The sequence below is a fragment of the Cynocephalus volans genome, chromosome 10 (assembly GCF_027409185.1).
Source record: "Cynocephalus volans isolate mCynVol1 chromosome 10, mCynVol1.pri, whole genome shotgun sequence".
In the NCBI taxonomy this organism is placed as follows: domain Eukaryota; kingdom Metazoa; phylum Chordata; class Mammalia; order Dermoptera; family Cynocephalidae; genus Cynocephalus; species Cynocephalus volans.
Genome location: NC_084469.1, coordinates 125,648,275 through 125,664,477, shown reverse-complemented (window position 1 = coordinate 125,664,477; position 16,203 = coordinate 125,648,275). Strand labels below are relative to the sequence as shown.

The 16,203-nt window shown below is 55.6% G+C and overlaps 1 protein-coding gene across 2 annotated transcripts in view; it reads right to left on the bottom strand.

Annotated features, from left to right (window-relative positions):
• Positions 1–2,554: 2,554 nt before the first annotated feature.
• BCAR1 (BCAR1 scaffold protein, Cas family member) overlaps positions 2,555–16,203 on the bottom strand; it is a 38,391-nt gene continuing 24,742 nt past the window's right edge. For both annotated transcript variants that reach the window (XM_063109647.1, XM_063109646.1), the window contains exons 3-7: positions 10,018–10,179; positions 9,678–9,794; positions 7,743–8,840; positions 6,757–6,846; positions 2,555–3,562 (exon numbers count right to left, since the gene is read on the bottom strand). In XM_063109647.1, coding sequence (XP_062965717.1) covers positions 3,050–3,562; positions 6,757–6,846; positions 7,743–8,840; positions 9,678–9,794; positions 10,018–10,179 — 1,980 coding nt within the window. In that variant the 3' untranslated portion in view covers positions 2,555–3,049. The remainder of the gene's footprint in view (positions 3,563–6,756; positions 6,847–7,742; positions 8,841–9,677; positions 9,795–10,017; positions 10,180–16,203) is intronic.

The window sequence follows — 16,203 nt, the reverse complement described above, 5'->3', positions numbered from 1 at the left end:
GTGGACACTGTCCCTGGCTCGTGGCCCTGGCAGGTGTCCCTACAGGTGAGGGGGGGATTGTGGGCACCTGGGGGGCACAATGGGGTGTTGGCCAGGCTGGGGGCACACCCAGGTGGGAGTTGCTGACCCTCCCGTCTTCCTCCCCAGGACAGCATCAGCTTTCACTTCTGACAAACTCCCTCATCAGCGAGGACTGGGTGGTCACCGCTGCCCTCTGAGGAGTCAGGGAACGACCCTCGCCCTCTCCCAACCCCAACCCTGGACCACATCCAGAAAGAAAAGGGTCTGAGAGAAACTGCAGGCTCCTGCTATCCCCCAGCTGCAGGCAGTGCCCCAATCTGCAGACACCCCAATCTGCAGCCACCCCACTCCACTCCCTCAGACCCTCAGGCCTCTCAGACCCCAGCGTGAACAACCCTGCGCAGCCTCCGCCTTCACTGTGCAGGAGACCAAGGCCCAGGGTGAGAACGGGGTGCCCTGAGGTCAGCATGAGAATCAGTGGCTGAGCTGGGGCCCACCCTGCCGGGCACACTCCCAGGTGTCCCTCCGAGGAGCGGCCCTGAGCCTGAGCACCGTCTGCCACCTCCTCCCTCTCCAGGCGGTGGCCGGGGCGTCTGTCCTTGGCTGTGACCTGGAGGCCGTCCAGCTGCTGAGGATCGCGAGGTCAAGTCAGGCCACAGGCAGAGGAGGTGGGTTTGTGTGGCCACAGCAGGGCCAGCGCTGGGCTCTGGGGTGAGGGGGGACCGCGACCCCCAGGGGAGAGCCTGGCCCCGCTGGCTCGGGCCTGCAGTGCTCAGGAGCCCTCTTCCAAGCTTGTTCTTCTTCCCAAGCGACACAGCGCCTCTGCACACCCTGGCTCTGCACACGCTCCTGACTATAAAGCAGGTTTGCTCACTGTAGGCGGACGGGAGGTATCGAAATTAATCACATGTCAAGGGCCGTTTTCCCGTTTGCCAGATTCCATCTGTCGCGCCCCATCCCTGCCCGCCTGTCAAAACCCGGCCCTGATGCTCAGAGTCTCCCCTCACTAGTCCCATGTCCTCCACTCAGGTCTGCCCAGCCCTCGCCCTGGTCCCACAGGTTTCCGAGCACCCCTGTGGAACCAGCGTGCCATCTGCCACGATGTCACCCTGCTGAAGCTGGCCACACTGGCCCAGTGCCAATGCCACCTTCTCCATGGACTCTGTTCCACCACATGATGGGGTAGACTCGGTACCATGGAGAGTGTCCCTGTGTTTGCCTTTTAGGAGCATGCGACTCATTTTGTTTCTTGGTCAAAATCCCAGGCACAGTTGTAAATTCCAACAGTCACAAATCTTTCCATGTCTTTAAAATCTTCTGAGGACTCGCTGTTTACCTCACTTGGTTAGAACACAGTGCTCACAACACCAAGGTAAAGGGTTTAGATCCCCATATAGGCTCGCCACCAAAACAAAACAAAAATCTACCAGAAATTTATATGCCCAGGACACTGAGTTCCTGCCCTGGGTCCAGAAGGTTCTGAAGGCTGAGTCCCCACCCCCCATCTGTGTAAAACTCAAAACCATGGAGAGCAAGTGTTTGCACCTTCACCTGTGACTCTCCACCAGGGGCTGGGTAAGGATCATGCAGCTGAAGGGTGGGAGAATGGATGCTGTCACGGGGGCCCCCTGTGGAGTTCAGAGCAAGAGGGCTGGCACATCACCCAGCCCTACCTCCTTTGTACAGACAGGGAAACTGAGGTCCAAGTTCACATACATAAGTAAAGCTGGGAGCAGTCCCAGGGGATCCACACCCCTGTAGCCCCCTGTCTGGGTCACAGGCTGCTGGGGGAAGTCCAGGGAGGGCACACACTGGCCAAGAGCAAGGGCCATCTCTGGGCTCCACCTCCCAACTTGGAGGCCAAGTGCACGTATAATTCAAATCACACACCCTGGTTCCACAGCTGAAATGACAAGCTCGTAAGAGTAAAGCTCTGGATGAAGTCTGTGAAAGCGAATTTATGCACAATCACTCGTCCCCCAGTTGTCCTCTCAGCCCGTGGGTTTTCTCCTTGGAGTATGGGGAGGACCCAGCAGGGCTCGTCCCCCTCTGGAGTTGCTCCTGGGCCCAAGTCTGCACACACCCCAGACACTTGCTGTGGGCATGTCGCTGGGGTTGCTGCTGTGGCCTCTCCACAGGACTATCCTAGGGGACCGTGGCTATTGCTCTCAAAGGACTACACTCAGGCAGAGCCTTCTTGGCCTCAAACCCTGCCTCTGACCACTGCTCTCCACCAGGCTCTGGCCAGCCCTCCCTGCCGTGCTCTAGCTCCCGAGGCCCTGAGGCCATTTACAGAGCTCACCCCCACCTTGAAGAAGACACCCCAGCCACATGCCCCTGGCCCAGCCCTGCTTCCTAGGGCCTTGGCTTCCTCCTGAAGGGACCCACTTTTTCTTCACCCTTCCCGGAGAGGCCACCCAGTCTTCAGCGCCTTACATCTGTCATTCCCACTCTGTGGCACATGAGGGCCAGGGCTACTCTTGCCTTCCCGCCCAGTGGCCCTCCTCTCATCTCACACACTTCAGGTGGCTGCTTTTCATTTTAAAAATTTTATTTAAATGTAGACTATTAGTCAAATGATTGGAAAATCAATAATGAAAAATAGGTTTTTAGGGTTTTCTCCTGGTGTAGAGAAGGAACACCACAGCTACATTTGCCCTGTCATGGGGACAGGGCACCTTCATGGGGCTGGGGTCAGCCCAAGAGGTCCCACAAGGCCGTGGGGGTTGAGGGCCCTATGTGGCCCCACCCCCAGTGTGGTGACCCTCCCTGGGCCCGCAGTGCACTCAGGGAAGACCACCAGCTGGCTCCTCGGTTTTGGCTCCTCTGAGGCAGCACTGTCCCACATCCTGCCCTGCCTGCCATAAATATGTACAAATCCCTGGACAGTCTGGGGCACCAGGCCCTAGGCAGAGCTGGGGCTTCCTGTCCCCATGCCTGCAGCATGTGGACTCTCAAGACAGACACCGGGGGCAGCTGGACCGTGGCCACCCCCTCCCCCTGCCTCCATTCTTCAGGTCATTTGCCCTCAGGCAGCTGCCAGCTGGCCTAGGACCCGGCGGAACTGCTGAGTGCTGTGGCCCAGTTCCTTGACCCTGTCCACCATGTCCTGGGCAGCAGAGGGCGATGGGTACTGCAGAGCAGCAGCCTTGGTGGTGGCCACGATGCCACGCAGGAGGTCACACAGCAGGTTGCTGTAGTGGGTCACTTGGCTGCGCACGTCTGCCGCCTTGGCCTGCCGTGACAGTGTGTCCCCAATGAACACCAGCTTGTGGGCGCTGAGGATGACGAACTTGCTGTGTGCCACAAAGATCTTGGGCGGCTGGTTGGTGGCCACAGCAGTGAAGAAGGCATCCACTGCGTTGGTCAGCGTCGTCAGGTTGGCCTCGCACTGCTCCAGGTAGAAGAGCAGCAGCTGCCGGTCTGAGGGCCCCAGGCTGCCCGTTCGCCCTGGGGTCAGGGACTGGGCCTGTGACCAGTTTGCCAGGTCATGGTCAATGGGCCGCGACACCTCCTGCTCCAGTCGCTCAAACTGCTTCAGCTGCGGAAGCAGGAACAAGGTTAGGCTCTTGGGCAACAGACTGGAAACCACAGCCAGAGAGCTGGGCGCACTGCCCCGGGCAAACTGGTAGAGCTTCTTCTAAGCAGGGATGATCACTGGAGAAGGCAGCAATCCCCTATCCTAGTGTGGGGACTATGTGTGGTCACTGGCCTTGGAGAGGTTCTCTAAATTACTTTCCCACCAATCTCAAAAGGTATGACTGCACTCATTTAATGTTTCTGAAATGACAAAATTATAGAGGTGGGGAACAGATCAGGGGATGCTAGGGGTGTCAAGGCCCTAGGGTAGGTACTGCACTATAGTTACCTAGGATATAGCACCGGGGGAAACTGGGTGAAGGGCACTTGGGAGCTCTCTGCACTATCTTTGCAACTTTCTGTGAATCTATAAATATTTTAAGATGAAAAGTTAAAAAATAATAAAAAAACCGAAACATTTTCTCCTTACTTCAAAAGTAACATACACATTGTAAAAAGATTCAAATATACCAAGAAGAAAAAAGGCAGACATCACCTGTGATCCCATGTCCCAGGAAATAACCTCTGTTAAAATTCTGGTAAATTACCTTCTAGAACTACACATTAAAGTATTTGTAGATGAAATGATACAATGTTTTCAGAATAATTCTGTGGTAGGGAAGGGGCCAGCTGAAACAGGATTAGTGGTGGCTGTGATAATAGTTGAGCTGGATGACAGGTACCTGGGGGACTATTTTCCTCAATTTTATAAATGTATTAAATTCTCCATAGTAAAAATTTTAAACAAAGGAAAAAGGAATATGGTGTTTGTAAAATATTCAGAAAGCACAACTTCATACATGCACAAAAATTGGTGAATATTCTTTAAGACAGTTTCTTTTAAATATGAACACTCCCATTTCCTTTGTAACTAAAAAAATGGAAACACACTATATGAGGGAGGGTATGCCAAAAATGTTTATGGAGGGCTGGCCGGTGGCTCACTTGGGAGAGTGTGTTACTGAAAACACCAAGGTCAAGGGTTTGAATCCCGTTACCGGCCAGCCACCACAAAAAACCAAAAACCACAAAAAAACAAAAACAAAAAACCACAAGTTCATGTAAGGATTCATATCACCTTTTAAATCTACTTTTCCACATGTTTTTTGTTTTTGCTTTTTTGGCAGCTCGCTGGTATGGGGATCCAAACCCTTGACCTTTGTGTTATGAGCACTGCACTCCAACTAACTGGCCAGCTCTCCACAAACTTTTTGACGTACCTTCATATATAATATTTTGCAGGCTACTTGTATCACCTAATGATGTCATTCCTTTCTTTCACATCAGTGAGTTATGCATAAAAGCATTTAGTAAAAGGAAACATTTCCACTGACAGCAGCCCTTGCATAAAGTTATCAGAAGGGGACGATGTGTCCTCACCAGTTGGTTCTGACCAGGGCACTGACTGGCTGTGACCAGCCGTGCCCAGAACTCAGGGATGGACAAGTTCTGTTCTACCCAAGCTGCCAGGTTTCAAGCCTTAACTAGCAAAACCAACATGAAGCCCCTTCCTAACACTTAAAACCCTTAGTTTTTCCCCCACAGGCAGCTACTTGGTGAAATTCTTCAACTCTTGGTTTTCTTGTCTAGTGAGAGAATACACTTTTTTTTTTTTAAACCTGTTGGGTCTTTTTATTTTTTGGTAATTCTTAATAGCTACATAATATTCTACACTAATACTAGTGTTCATTCTTTATTCAAACAACATTCTACTATTAGAAATTTAGGGGATTTTCAAATTTTTCGCTGATGTGGAAATGGAGCAAGAAATGTGCTTGTCTATGCTTATGTACTTGTATTTTTTTGTTTTTTTTTTTTGTCCTTTTCGTGACCGGCACTCGGCCAGTCCTATATAGGATCCGAACCCGCGGCGGGAGCGTCGCAGCGCTCCCAGCGCCGCACTCTACCAAGTGTGCCACGGGCTCGGCGCATGTACTTGTATTTTAATTGTATTTTACATCCCTGGCCTAGGAATTCTACATTTCAGAGTTCTTCGTACATATCCTTGTCCTTTAATCTAGCTTCTAGCAATCTAAGCAGTTGATCAGATTATGTGCAAAGATTTGTATTCATTACAACATCATTCACAAATGTAAAATTCTGGGAACAACCTAAATATCCAGTAATGGGATTGACTGGTTAAATAAATGCAGAAAGAGTACAGAGGATGGATAAAGCACATGTCCATTTCTTAAATCAATGGAGATTCCACATACTCAAATATATACATATAGTTTTTGTTTCTTAATTGTTAATTTATTCTTTTCCTGAGTATTTTCTGCATGTCAGGCACTTCCTAAGCATTTTACACTCTTTACATTGAATTCTCACATTATTCCTACGTCCCCTCTGTGGTGGGGGAGAGGCCTGTATGACCTGGGTCACAGGCTGGAGCAGCCTGTCCTCTGCCTTTCTCTTCCAAGCCCGGGGGTAGGTAGGGGAAGGTGGGGGAGGGATATGGGTTATTTTAACATTTTTTAAATCTTCATGATCAGAATAAAACACCCTTAGTAATTTTTTTTTTAAAATACCCCTTTCCTACCCTCAGGAAATGATTCAAACTATGAAGAAAACTCTAGGTCTGCATATCAACACAGCAGTATTACTTATAATAAGGAAAATCTGGTTCAATGTAAACTCAACAACAGACATTATGTGGCTTTTAAAAAGAATGTATGGAATGATTCTGTTTTGTAATAATGAATATGCCAACTATCCTGATTTGATCATCACATATTATAAACAAATACTGATAGTCAACTCTGTACCTCACAAATATGTATAATCAATTATGTTTCAATTAAAAAATAGAAAATAAAAAGAATGAATGAAGAATGTTTAATGCCAGGGAAAAGCGCTTGAGACAGAAGCAGAGTGTCACTGTTCACAAAGTACCACCTCGAGCGGGAGCCACCCAGAGGGAGGGAGCGGGGAGGGAACCAGCCCAGCTTCCCCGACTTCCTCTGGGAGTCAGTGTTGCTGTTTTCTGCTCTTTATACTTTTCTGTATGTTCTAAAATGTCTACATGATTACTCTGTTAACTTTCAAATAAACCAAACAAAAAGATGGAGACGGTCGTGAGGCTGAAAGTGACTGGCGGAGGGGTGGCCGGAGGGCTCAGTGCTGGAGCAGGGCTGAGGGCTGACTGGGTCTCACCTGCTGCAGCTCCAGCTGTCCCTTCCCCTGCCGCGTGATGTTGCCCTTTTCCAGCAGCTCCTTCTGGGTCTTCTCAAACTCTTCCTTCCCCTGGAGAGTAGAGACAAGGACTAGCTGAGGCGAGTCCCTCCTCTGAACCTGAAGCACCAGCAGGCCCTGTGGGGCACAGTGAGGGCTGAGCAGCCACCAGGTGGCGCTGCACATGTGCCCAGGCTAGCACTTGTGGCCTGCGGGAGGCGGACTCTGAAGGAAGCGACCTTCCGTGCCTCCTTTACCTCCTGCCAGCCCACAAAGGGGCTGGGCCCCAGGGAGGTCCCCACAGGGAGGACGCACACTCCACGTGGCCATGGCCACCCTCCTTGCCCTGATGCCCACACCAGAAATCAAATCCAAATCCCTCTCCTCAGCCTGCAAGGCCTAGCCACCTCACCTAGTCCCTGCCCACTGAGCCCATTGCTGGGACCTGCCAGCTCTCAGCCTGGAATGTTCCCCACTGGGATTTCTACTCAGCGGACACCCAGGTCTCTGCTCAAGCGTCCCAGCCTCACAGGCTCACCCCACCTTCCCATCGCCTTGTTCTACTTCCTCACGCCTCAAAGTATCTTTGTCTATGTTTTTATTTCTTCAGATTCTGTCTTCCCAAATAGATCGGAGCCACCTCTGCTGTGGTCACCAGAGAAGCCCAGCCCAAGGTGCTTGGGGAGCCATTCCTGGGGGGCACTGCAGGACCCAAGAACCTGGCCACGCTGGCCCACGTGGCCTGAGCTGGGGTGAGAAATGGGCTTTCGGGGGGGGGACTGCGGGGGGCAGATGGCCTGGAAAATCAAAGTGAGAGGAGGGCACAGGGACTCACCAGTGACTGAGTCCCTACTGGGGACTCCCTCTGATCACAAGAGCCCTGTGTGTGTGTTGGGGGGTGATCAGAGCTCCCGCGACAATGTTTGCAGAGTCAGAGCCCGGGGAGCCAGGGCAGGGCAGACACCCACCTGCAGGTGGACGTAGTCATAATCCTCCATCCAGCCCCCCTCGCTGTTCTCATACTGCCCGTCCGGTGAGTCCTGGGAGGTGAACTTGGGGGGTGAGGGCAGGGGCCGCGACTGAATGCTGCTGGCTTTGTCAGTGGGATTGGGGTGGAGGGAGCCACCCCCTTCAGGCCCTGGGGCAGGGGCCTTTGTCCGTCTGAAGAGCAGCGAGGCATTGCCATGCAAGAAGGAGGCCAGCTGCTTGGCATCCTCGGGCACGGCCCGTGAGCAAGCTACCAGGCGGTCCAAGTCTTCAAGGCTGGTCCCTGGGCCTCCCCGGCCACAGTCGAGGACCTGACCATGGGCCACCAGTGTCTGGTACACGTCCTCCATTTTCTGCAGTTGCCGGCTAAGCTTGGCATGTAGAGCACGGTCAGAAGTATGGGCAGCATTGCCTACGGCACTGCGGGCAAAGTCCAGCAGCTCATGGACAGCCCCCTGGACGGCAGCCACAGCAGCCCGCAAGTCCTGCGTGGACAGCTCCTGAGGCTCTGGGGTGCTGTGCCAACCCCCAGCCCCACCAGCACTGCCTGCCAGGTCCAGGAGGTGAGTGACAGTGGAGCTCACTCCTTGTTGCAGCCGAGCCAGGGACTCCACGGCCACCTCCAGCTCCAGGGGCTCCCGACCCAGCCCCGCTGCCTCCAGGGAGGATGCAGACTGGCTGCTGCGCGTGCTGCCCGTGCTCGAGGCCGAAAGACGCTTGGCATCGGCTGCAGCCTCTCGCTCGGCTGGTGGGGGCACAGCATACACACCGTCGTCGACCACACTGCTGTCAGCCACTTCAGCAGGAGGCACCAGTTCCCGGGGCACGTCATAGAGGGTGCCAGGGCCAGGCCGCCGCAAGCCAGGGGGCACGTCGTAGAGGTCGGGGGCAGGGGGCGGTACGTCATACACATCCTCAGCTGGCGCTGAGTCCGGAGGAGGTGCGGCATGGACCAGCGGGTGGCGGGCTGGGTCAAAGGGCTTGGCCTTGGCGAAGGCGGGAGGTACATCATAGGTCTCCTCCCGCAGCAGAGGGCCATCGGACACGTCCTTGCTCACTGACGGAGGAACATCATACACCTGGGGGGCCAAGTGGTGGTCAGGCTATCCACCCATCAGCCTACCCCACGAGCCAGGGGCAGTACCCAGCCACACACACAGACAGCCTGGTGCACACATTTGTCACGACTTTTATCCCAGCTCTAGAGCCAGACAACTCCACCCGTCTTTCCCTGTCTGCTCATCTGTAAAATGGGAGAATTCCCTCACAAGTTTGTTGTGAGGACTACACATGTTAATTCATGTAACCGCGTAACTAACTGCAAACACTAGTGAGAGGTTAGCTATCACACTGTCACTGCCACCACTTACCACCACCATCCACCACTGCCATTGCCACTGCCACCACCACAATCATCATCGCCACCACCATCATCATCACTACCATCCCCACCACCACCATCATCACTCATGGACTTTCTAGTCTGTAGCAGCACCTGGCTGAGCTGTATGTTTTATATTCGGGGTGACCATGCCCCGGGTTGAACAGAATAGTCTTAGTTTGTGACTGATATCGCTACATAATTATCAGTACCCCTTCCACTCACACAAGTGTCCCAGTTTGGATGACAAATTTTGTGGTCACCTTCCTGATATCCTCTTATGATATCAAGATATCTGCTAAGAAGGCCCTACAATGGCCATTTTACAGATGAAGCAGCTGAGGCTCAGAAAAGAATTTGGGTTCCACATCTGTCCAGGGTAAGTGAGGGGCAGAGCCAGGGTCTGGAGTTGGTCTTCATGCCCCAGCCCTACAGACATCGGTCCCCACCCAGTGCGTGCACCCAGTAACACCCACAACCACCCACACAGGTAAGGCCTCACTCTCTGAGGCCCCCACATTTGCTGAATGCTCACCGCATGGTGGGTGGATGGTGGCAGGCCCTTCTCCACGCTGGGGGGCACATCATACACATCCAACAACGGGTCTCGGCCACTGGGACCCTTGACAGCCATGGGGGGTGTGTCATATACCTGGGGGCAGAAAAATATAGTGATCCAGGTGCCAGGGCCACCTGGGTGGAATGGGAAGAGCAGAAACCCTGCAGCACCTGCCCCAGGACCCGGGGCTGTGGACACTGGGCCACCCAGGCCCTGGCTAGAGCTACGAAACACCAGCTCCGTGAGTGAGGGTCAAGCAGAGGCATAGACATGCCGTCCCTGCCCTGTCCCACCACACTTACCCCCAAACACCTACCTCCTGGCCATACTGGCTGGGAAGCAGTCCCCGAACAGGGGGCACATCGTAGATATCCTGGGGCCCTGGGGCCAGCAGGTGCCGCGGGATGTCGTACTCGTCCTGCTCCGGCTGGGAGGCCTCATAGACATAGCCCTGTCCCACTCGGGTGGGCACCACCACCTGGGGGGAAGACAGCTGATTTCACCACTGGAAGCCAGACTTCAGGATCCACCCACGGGTCCTCGGGGCGACCCCACTCACAGCGGCAGGACACTTCCCTCTGTGAGGTGGGCGTGGCACACAGAGGTCATGGGGAGGGGCTCCCCAAGGGTGGGCTCAGAGGCTCTGCTTCTCACCCCTTTGCATTCTCTGACCTTTCTTTCATGAAATGCAGTATTTGGGTTTTCATAAGACCCCCTAAATTTTGTTTACAGCTGTCCGGTTCTGGGCCAGAAAATGGGAGGTTTCTACAGCCGGATGACTAGAAGGTTCCACAGAGGAGTGTGCATGTGGCCTAACAAGGAGGGATGACAACAGGGTGAAGGCCGAGGCCCTGGCTCTGGAGGGCACTGCCAGTGGGCAAAGGGCCACCCTTGACTGGGGGGCCTGGCCCCACAGGACAAGGTGACGGACGAGACCTCCTGAGCCTAGTCTCTCAACACCTCCCAGCTGCTCCCCACTCAGAATGGCCTGTCCGGCAAGGTACCCCCCACCACAGGACCCAGCAGCCGCCTCCCACCCAGCAGCCGCCTCCCAGCTCTGAGGACAGATGTAGCTACAGGTACCAGGCTGGGCCCAGAGGACATCCCTGACAGGGCCTGGGGCCTCTGAGGAGGTGGGACCTGGCAGAACAGCAAGTAGCCCTCCCCTGTCCCTTGCAGCACATCTCAGGGAGACTCCTGAGGACAGGACCACCAAGGACTCTCAGACTTCAGGGCCAATCTCGGGCAGATGGATGGAGCTGGTTCGGAAGGTCTGGTACACAGCAGGGGCTACAAATGAAACCTAGACCCCCACTCCCCTCTGCACCTGCACCTCCAGAGCCAGGCAAGACCCCCCAAAAGGATACTCTTTAGTGGGGGGACACTGGTCCAGAGAAGGCCAGCCCCTTCCTTCCCCTAGTACTGGGTCCAGGGTCCTGGGCAGTGAGCTGAGACGGGCGCAGGTGTGGGGGGCCCTGCCCCAGGATGCTCACAGCTCCCCAGCCAAGACCACGCTGAACCCTCACACCAGCACCCAGGCTGGCAGCCTCCTTCCCTGCGGGCATCCCTGTCCTGTGGGGATGGGGAGGCCCAGCAGGACTCTTTAGCCCGGCTCAGGACACGCCACCCCCACATGCCTCCTTCACAGGCTCCTTCTTTGGCTCTCTCCACAGAAAGGCCTTTTGTTCCCTAATCAAAGGGGACATCTGGGACAAGGTTGACTCAGACCCTCCCCATGCACATCCCTGGGAGCAGCAGGGCCGAAGCAGGTTGCTCCCTTGGGCTCAACGCCCCCAGAACCCTGCCCCTCCACCAATACGCAGCCAGCTCTGCTCGCCTTGGGGACGCAGACTGAATGGGCACACGCTGGGCATCCCTGGAGCAGGAGGTACTCAGTTTCCCCCAGGAAGCACAGGCACTGGCATCCCTGGGCCTGGCAAAGCCCCCTGCTGATGCTCCCTGCCCACCCCCAGGCAGCACAGCAGAGCTGGGCGGTGACACCGGGGCCAGACTGGCCACAGGCCTCTGGCAGGAGGGCCGAGCAGGCTGTGCTGTGCTGGTGAGGCCCCTGTGGGGTGTTCCTGCCCCAGCCAAGCGTGTCTGGGAGCAGAGTCGTGGCTGCCTCTCCAGACTCTTCTCCCTCCTTGCGCCCCAGACTTGAGTCTCCTCCAGAGCTATTTTTAGACACTGGAACCTGCCAACAGCAGGGCAGGCGGGGCTGGCGGGGGCTGCAGAGACGTGGCAGGTTGGCTGGGCCTTGAGGCAAGGTCTGAGGCTTCTCCAGGCTGCACGGCCTCCCCCGAAGGCAGGTGGGGACCAAGCCCCAAGTTCACACAGGGCACCCCTCCCCAGGTGGCAAGTCAGCCAGGACCCAGCACAAGGAAGAGGGCTGAACACCTGGACCCTGGATCCCAAACAGCCAGCAGCAGCTGAGTTGGTGACAGAAGCAGCCACACTGGCCAGCAATGTTCTGTTAGAATATAGTAAGCTGGCCGCCAGTGGGGAAACGCTAATTAGGAAACAGCCTCTCCAGAGAGAGAGCTACTGAGCCCACTAATTACAGGCCACCCTGCTCCACACCTGAGCCCCCATTAGCAGAAACTGGAGGCCCCAAGGGTAGTCTGATTAGCCAGAGCCAGAGAGGAGGTGACAGAAACAGATGCTGACACACCACTCTTGGACACATACAACACGTCACACAATGCAGAGAAAGCACACAGCACAGGACACACTGCCAGACCCACATGCAGAAACCAGGCAGGGCAGGGATCCATCAGGGCCAGGGCTACTGTCCTTCCACCCCGCTTGTCCCCCATAATCAGATGTCTAGAGAACAGGTTCAGAAACATGCCCCAGTTTCCAGGTCAGTACTGAATGGGGATTAAACCACCAGAGAGCCCTGGCCTTGTAGGGGCTAAGGCAGGGCCCCATAGGGCAGGTGTCAGGTGGGAGAGTGGGGACAAGGTGGGCCTCCTCCCTGCCTCGAGGCTCTGCATTCTGCCCTGGGGGCCCTGACCACCTCCAGGCAGCACAGCTGCTGTTCTTGCCCTTCTGCAAAATGGACATCACCCCACTGACCTGGGCCAGCTCCCTGCTCTGGTGCCCCCCATTTTCTTTCCCCCCAAGGAGTCTTGTTTTCCAACTCCAGGAAATGGAGCACCACAGGAGCGCCATAGGGTCAGGCCAGGTCACCACGTGATCTCTCCTCCGGACCAGGACACACTTGAGAGTGCCTGACCCAGTCATGGGCCAGTGCTCAGTGGCCTGAGGGATCAGCATGGTAGCCGCCCCCCCCTTCAAAGCTCCAGGGAACTAGCACAGGGGAGGAGCCTGGGAGGAGATGAAACCTCCCAGGGTAAGGAGGGCAGGATCCAGGCAGAACAGGACTGAGCTCCTGCCATGTCCCCCATGCCTGACCTAGCACCACAGCTGTCGCCCCTGACCCAGTGTGCTCCCCCAAGAGGGACTTCGCACAGATGTGAAGGTCCCACCTGCACAAGAAGAGCCTCTGCCCTCAGCTTCCAAAAGCCCAGGCCTCCTCTCCCTAGCCTCACAGGTCACTGGCTTCCACACTGGCACCCAGGGGTTTGACCCCTACTATCCATCAGCCTTGCTATTCACCCTCTTGGCTTCCTGGGTGCCCAGGCCCCTCCCACCACCTGCAGTCCTAGCAAGAGCTCCTCAGCCCAGCAACCTTGACCCTGGAACCAGGAGTCTCAGTTTCCCAGAAATCTGAAGGGGAGGACCTGAGGCTTATGAAGGCAGGACCCTGAAATGCAGGCACAGATGTACACACGACCAGGTTTATCACCCTGCTGTTTGTAACAGACTCGAGCAATCAGAGACTGCCTAGTGCCCACCCCCAAGGGAGGGGGTGGCCATCACAGTCAGGCTTAGGGAGAAGTTTTAATAACCCAAGAAAATGCCTTTGATATCTAACGCTGAATTTACATCTTCAGAATGCAAAAGTATGTGTACAAATTTGTGAAAGATAGAGAGTATACTAGATGAAATATGCCAAAATTTCCTAGTGATTACTTCTTGATTGGCGAATTTCATCTCTAGATTTTTCCACATATTATGCATTTTCTATGGCAAACCACCACACGTTCATTATCATAGAACACGAGCAGATGCAATCAAGGCTGCCTAGGCCAGGAGCTATGAGGCTTCTCGGGGGAGGGTGACCAGGCCTGGACACTAAGTTCTCCCTCACAGGCCACCAGCCAGGCCAGGGCTTCCAGGACAAAGGCCTGGGCAGCTCACTAGTGGGCCCAGGCATAGAAGGGCCCAGCCAGGTGAGCCCTGGAAGCACTCTGAGAGCAGGCCTCTGGCCCAGGAAGGAAACAGAACAACAGCCAAAACACGGGCTCCTGCTGCCTGCCCCAGCTTCCCAGCTGCTCCAGGACAAGCTTCACTGCAAAGCAGAGGGGAGGGGACAGGGGGTACACTGGCCAGGTACTATTCCCTGCCGCCTCTCACAAGATAGCTCCAGCTGCAGGGCCCTGCTCCTCTCCCTAAAGCTGGCTGGATGAAACCCCACTCTGGGCTGTAGACCAGCATGTCATGCTTCTGCTACAGCCTGTCTCTGGCCAAATGGCTGAGGAAGCAGGTAGGGAAGGAAGCAGGCCAGTAACCCAGGGTCCCCTGGTGGCCAGGCTTGGGGGCCAGTATCCACGGAGTCCCACCTGCCAATGACCTCCAGCCAGGTCTCCTGGGTTCCAGGCCACCCTGTGACCAAGGGTGGGGTGACACTGCCTGTTAACTAAATGTCCAGCTGGCACCAGTGATGTACCCACCTCTGCCCTGAGCCAACTCTAAGGACACAGGCTCAGTTCTGTGGGCTTAGTATTCACTTGGCCACTCTCTCCAGACACAGGTGGCTCTGGGCTGGACATGGCAACAGCATGAAGCTGGGCCTGGTCCCCGGGAAGCTGACCCAGCAGAGCCTGGTCTCCTTCTCCTAAGGGCCGGCTGCTATGCCACTGCCAGGTGGCCTCCCCCACCAGAGCTTTCAGGTCCTCAGCCCTGCCGTGGTCTCCCGGAGGAGTGAAGAGCCAGCAGCTGGGCAGCGCTGATTGTCAGGGCTCTCCCAGGTGGTGTGGGCTGGGATTCTCAGGGTTCTTATGGGTCAGCTGTAAGGGAGAAGCAGGGAGAGTCGGGTGTGGCAACTCTCTCCTCAAAGTCCCAGGGACACCTCCTCTACTTCCAGGCCTAAGAAACTCCACTCCCATGCCCTTGAGTGGCTTTGGCACAGGAAGACACAGGCTAATCAAAGGTGAGGGAAAGCTGCTCCCGACTTGGCCCCAAGCAGCCAGTGGGGTTTTGTCTCCCTCCTCAGTCCTGCCTCCTTCCTGAAGGCGGATGGACTTGGGGTGACATGGGGCACGCAGGTAGGCCTGTGCAGAGCTGAGGGGGTTGGCCTCAGAGCCTGGAGGCCACAGGTCTTGCTCCAGGGCCCAGCATCCTGTTGGCAACAGGCCATGAGGGGTTGAACCCAAGCCTCTCTCAGGTGACCCCACCCTAGTAATCCCCTGGCAGCATCCTCCCATGTTCTAGGGGTCACAAACAGGTCGCTCTGCAGGCACCCACTAACCAACCAACATGCCCCAGAAGTAGAGAAGGGCTGACACACAGACCCACAGGACTCAGGGGAGCCCCTGAGCACGAGGTGGTTGGCCTCTCCCCACAGGGCCCAGTGACTGCTGAAGGTCCTCCAGGAGACCTCTGCCCCTTCTTCCTTAGGACAGAGTCCCCATTAGTGAGACATGTGGCCACCAGAAAAAGGCTCCATTTCACAGCTAGGTGCACCATGGGCTCAAGTTCTGGCCAGTGAGAGGTGAGAAGCATCGTATGGAGCCTCTAGAAAGAATAGTTAAAGAGAGGCTGCATCCTCCTTTGTCCACTCCTCCTTTCCCTGCTGGCCAGGAAGCAGATCTGATGGCTGAACTTAAGCAGCAACCGTCTTGCACCACAAGGTACAAGCCCACGCTGAGGACGGCAGAGCAGCAGGACAGAGGGGCGGTGGCTCCTGACAGTCTGGAGGGGCCATTCCAGTGCCAGCCTGCTCACCTCTACCCATGGCTTATGTGAGAGAGCAGCATCTCTGTTGTTCCACCCACCTTCACCTAGCTGATACGTTGCTCTCCATATTTCAAGTGCCACCCCAAATGTCACACCCTCCTTTCCCTGGGCTCCTACCCCTCTCTCAGCCCTCTCTGCTCTGCTGCATCTTCCACTCTGTGGTCAGAATGGTTTTGCTAAGACATAGATTTGGGCAGGTCACTCCCACTCAAAACCCTCCACCCTCAGCACAGCATCCAGCTACTCGGTGGGCCCAAGGTCCCTCGAGGGTCTGTCCCCAGCCTGCTGCTCTGGGCTTATCTGCCAAGTCCCACCTGCCCACACGGAATGCCCTTTCCCACACCTCCAGGCCTTTGACAGGCTGCATCCTCTGCAGTAACACCCTCCCACTCGAGTTGGCTTACTGAGGGCCGTGCCA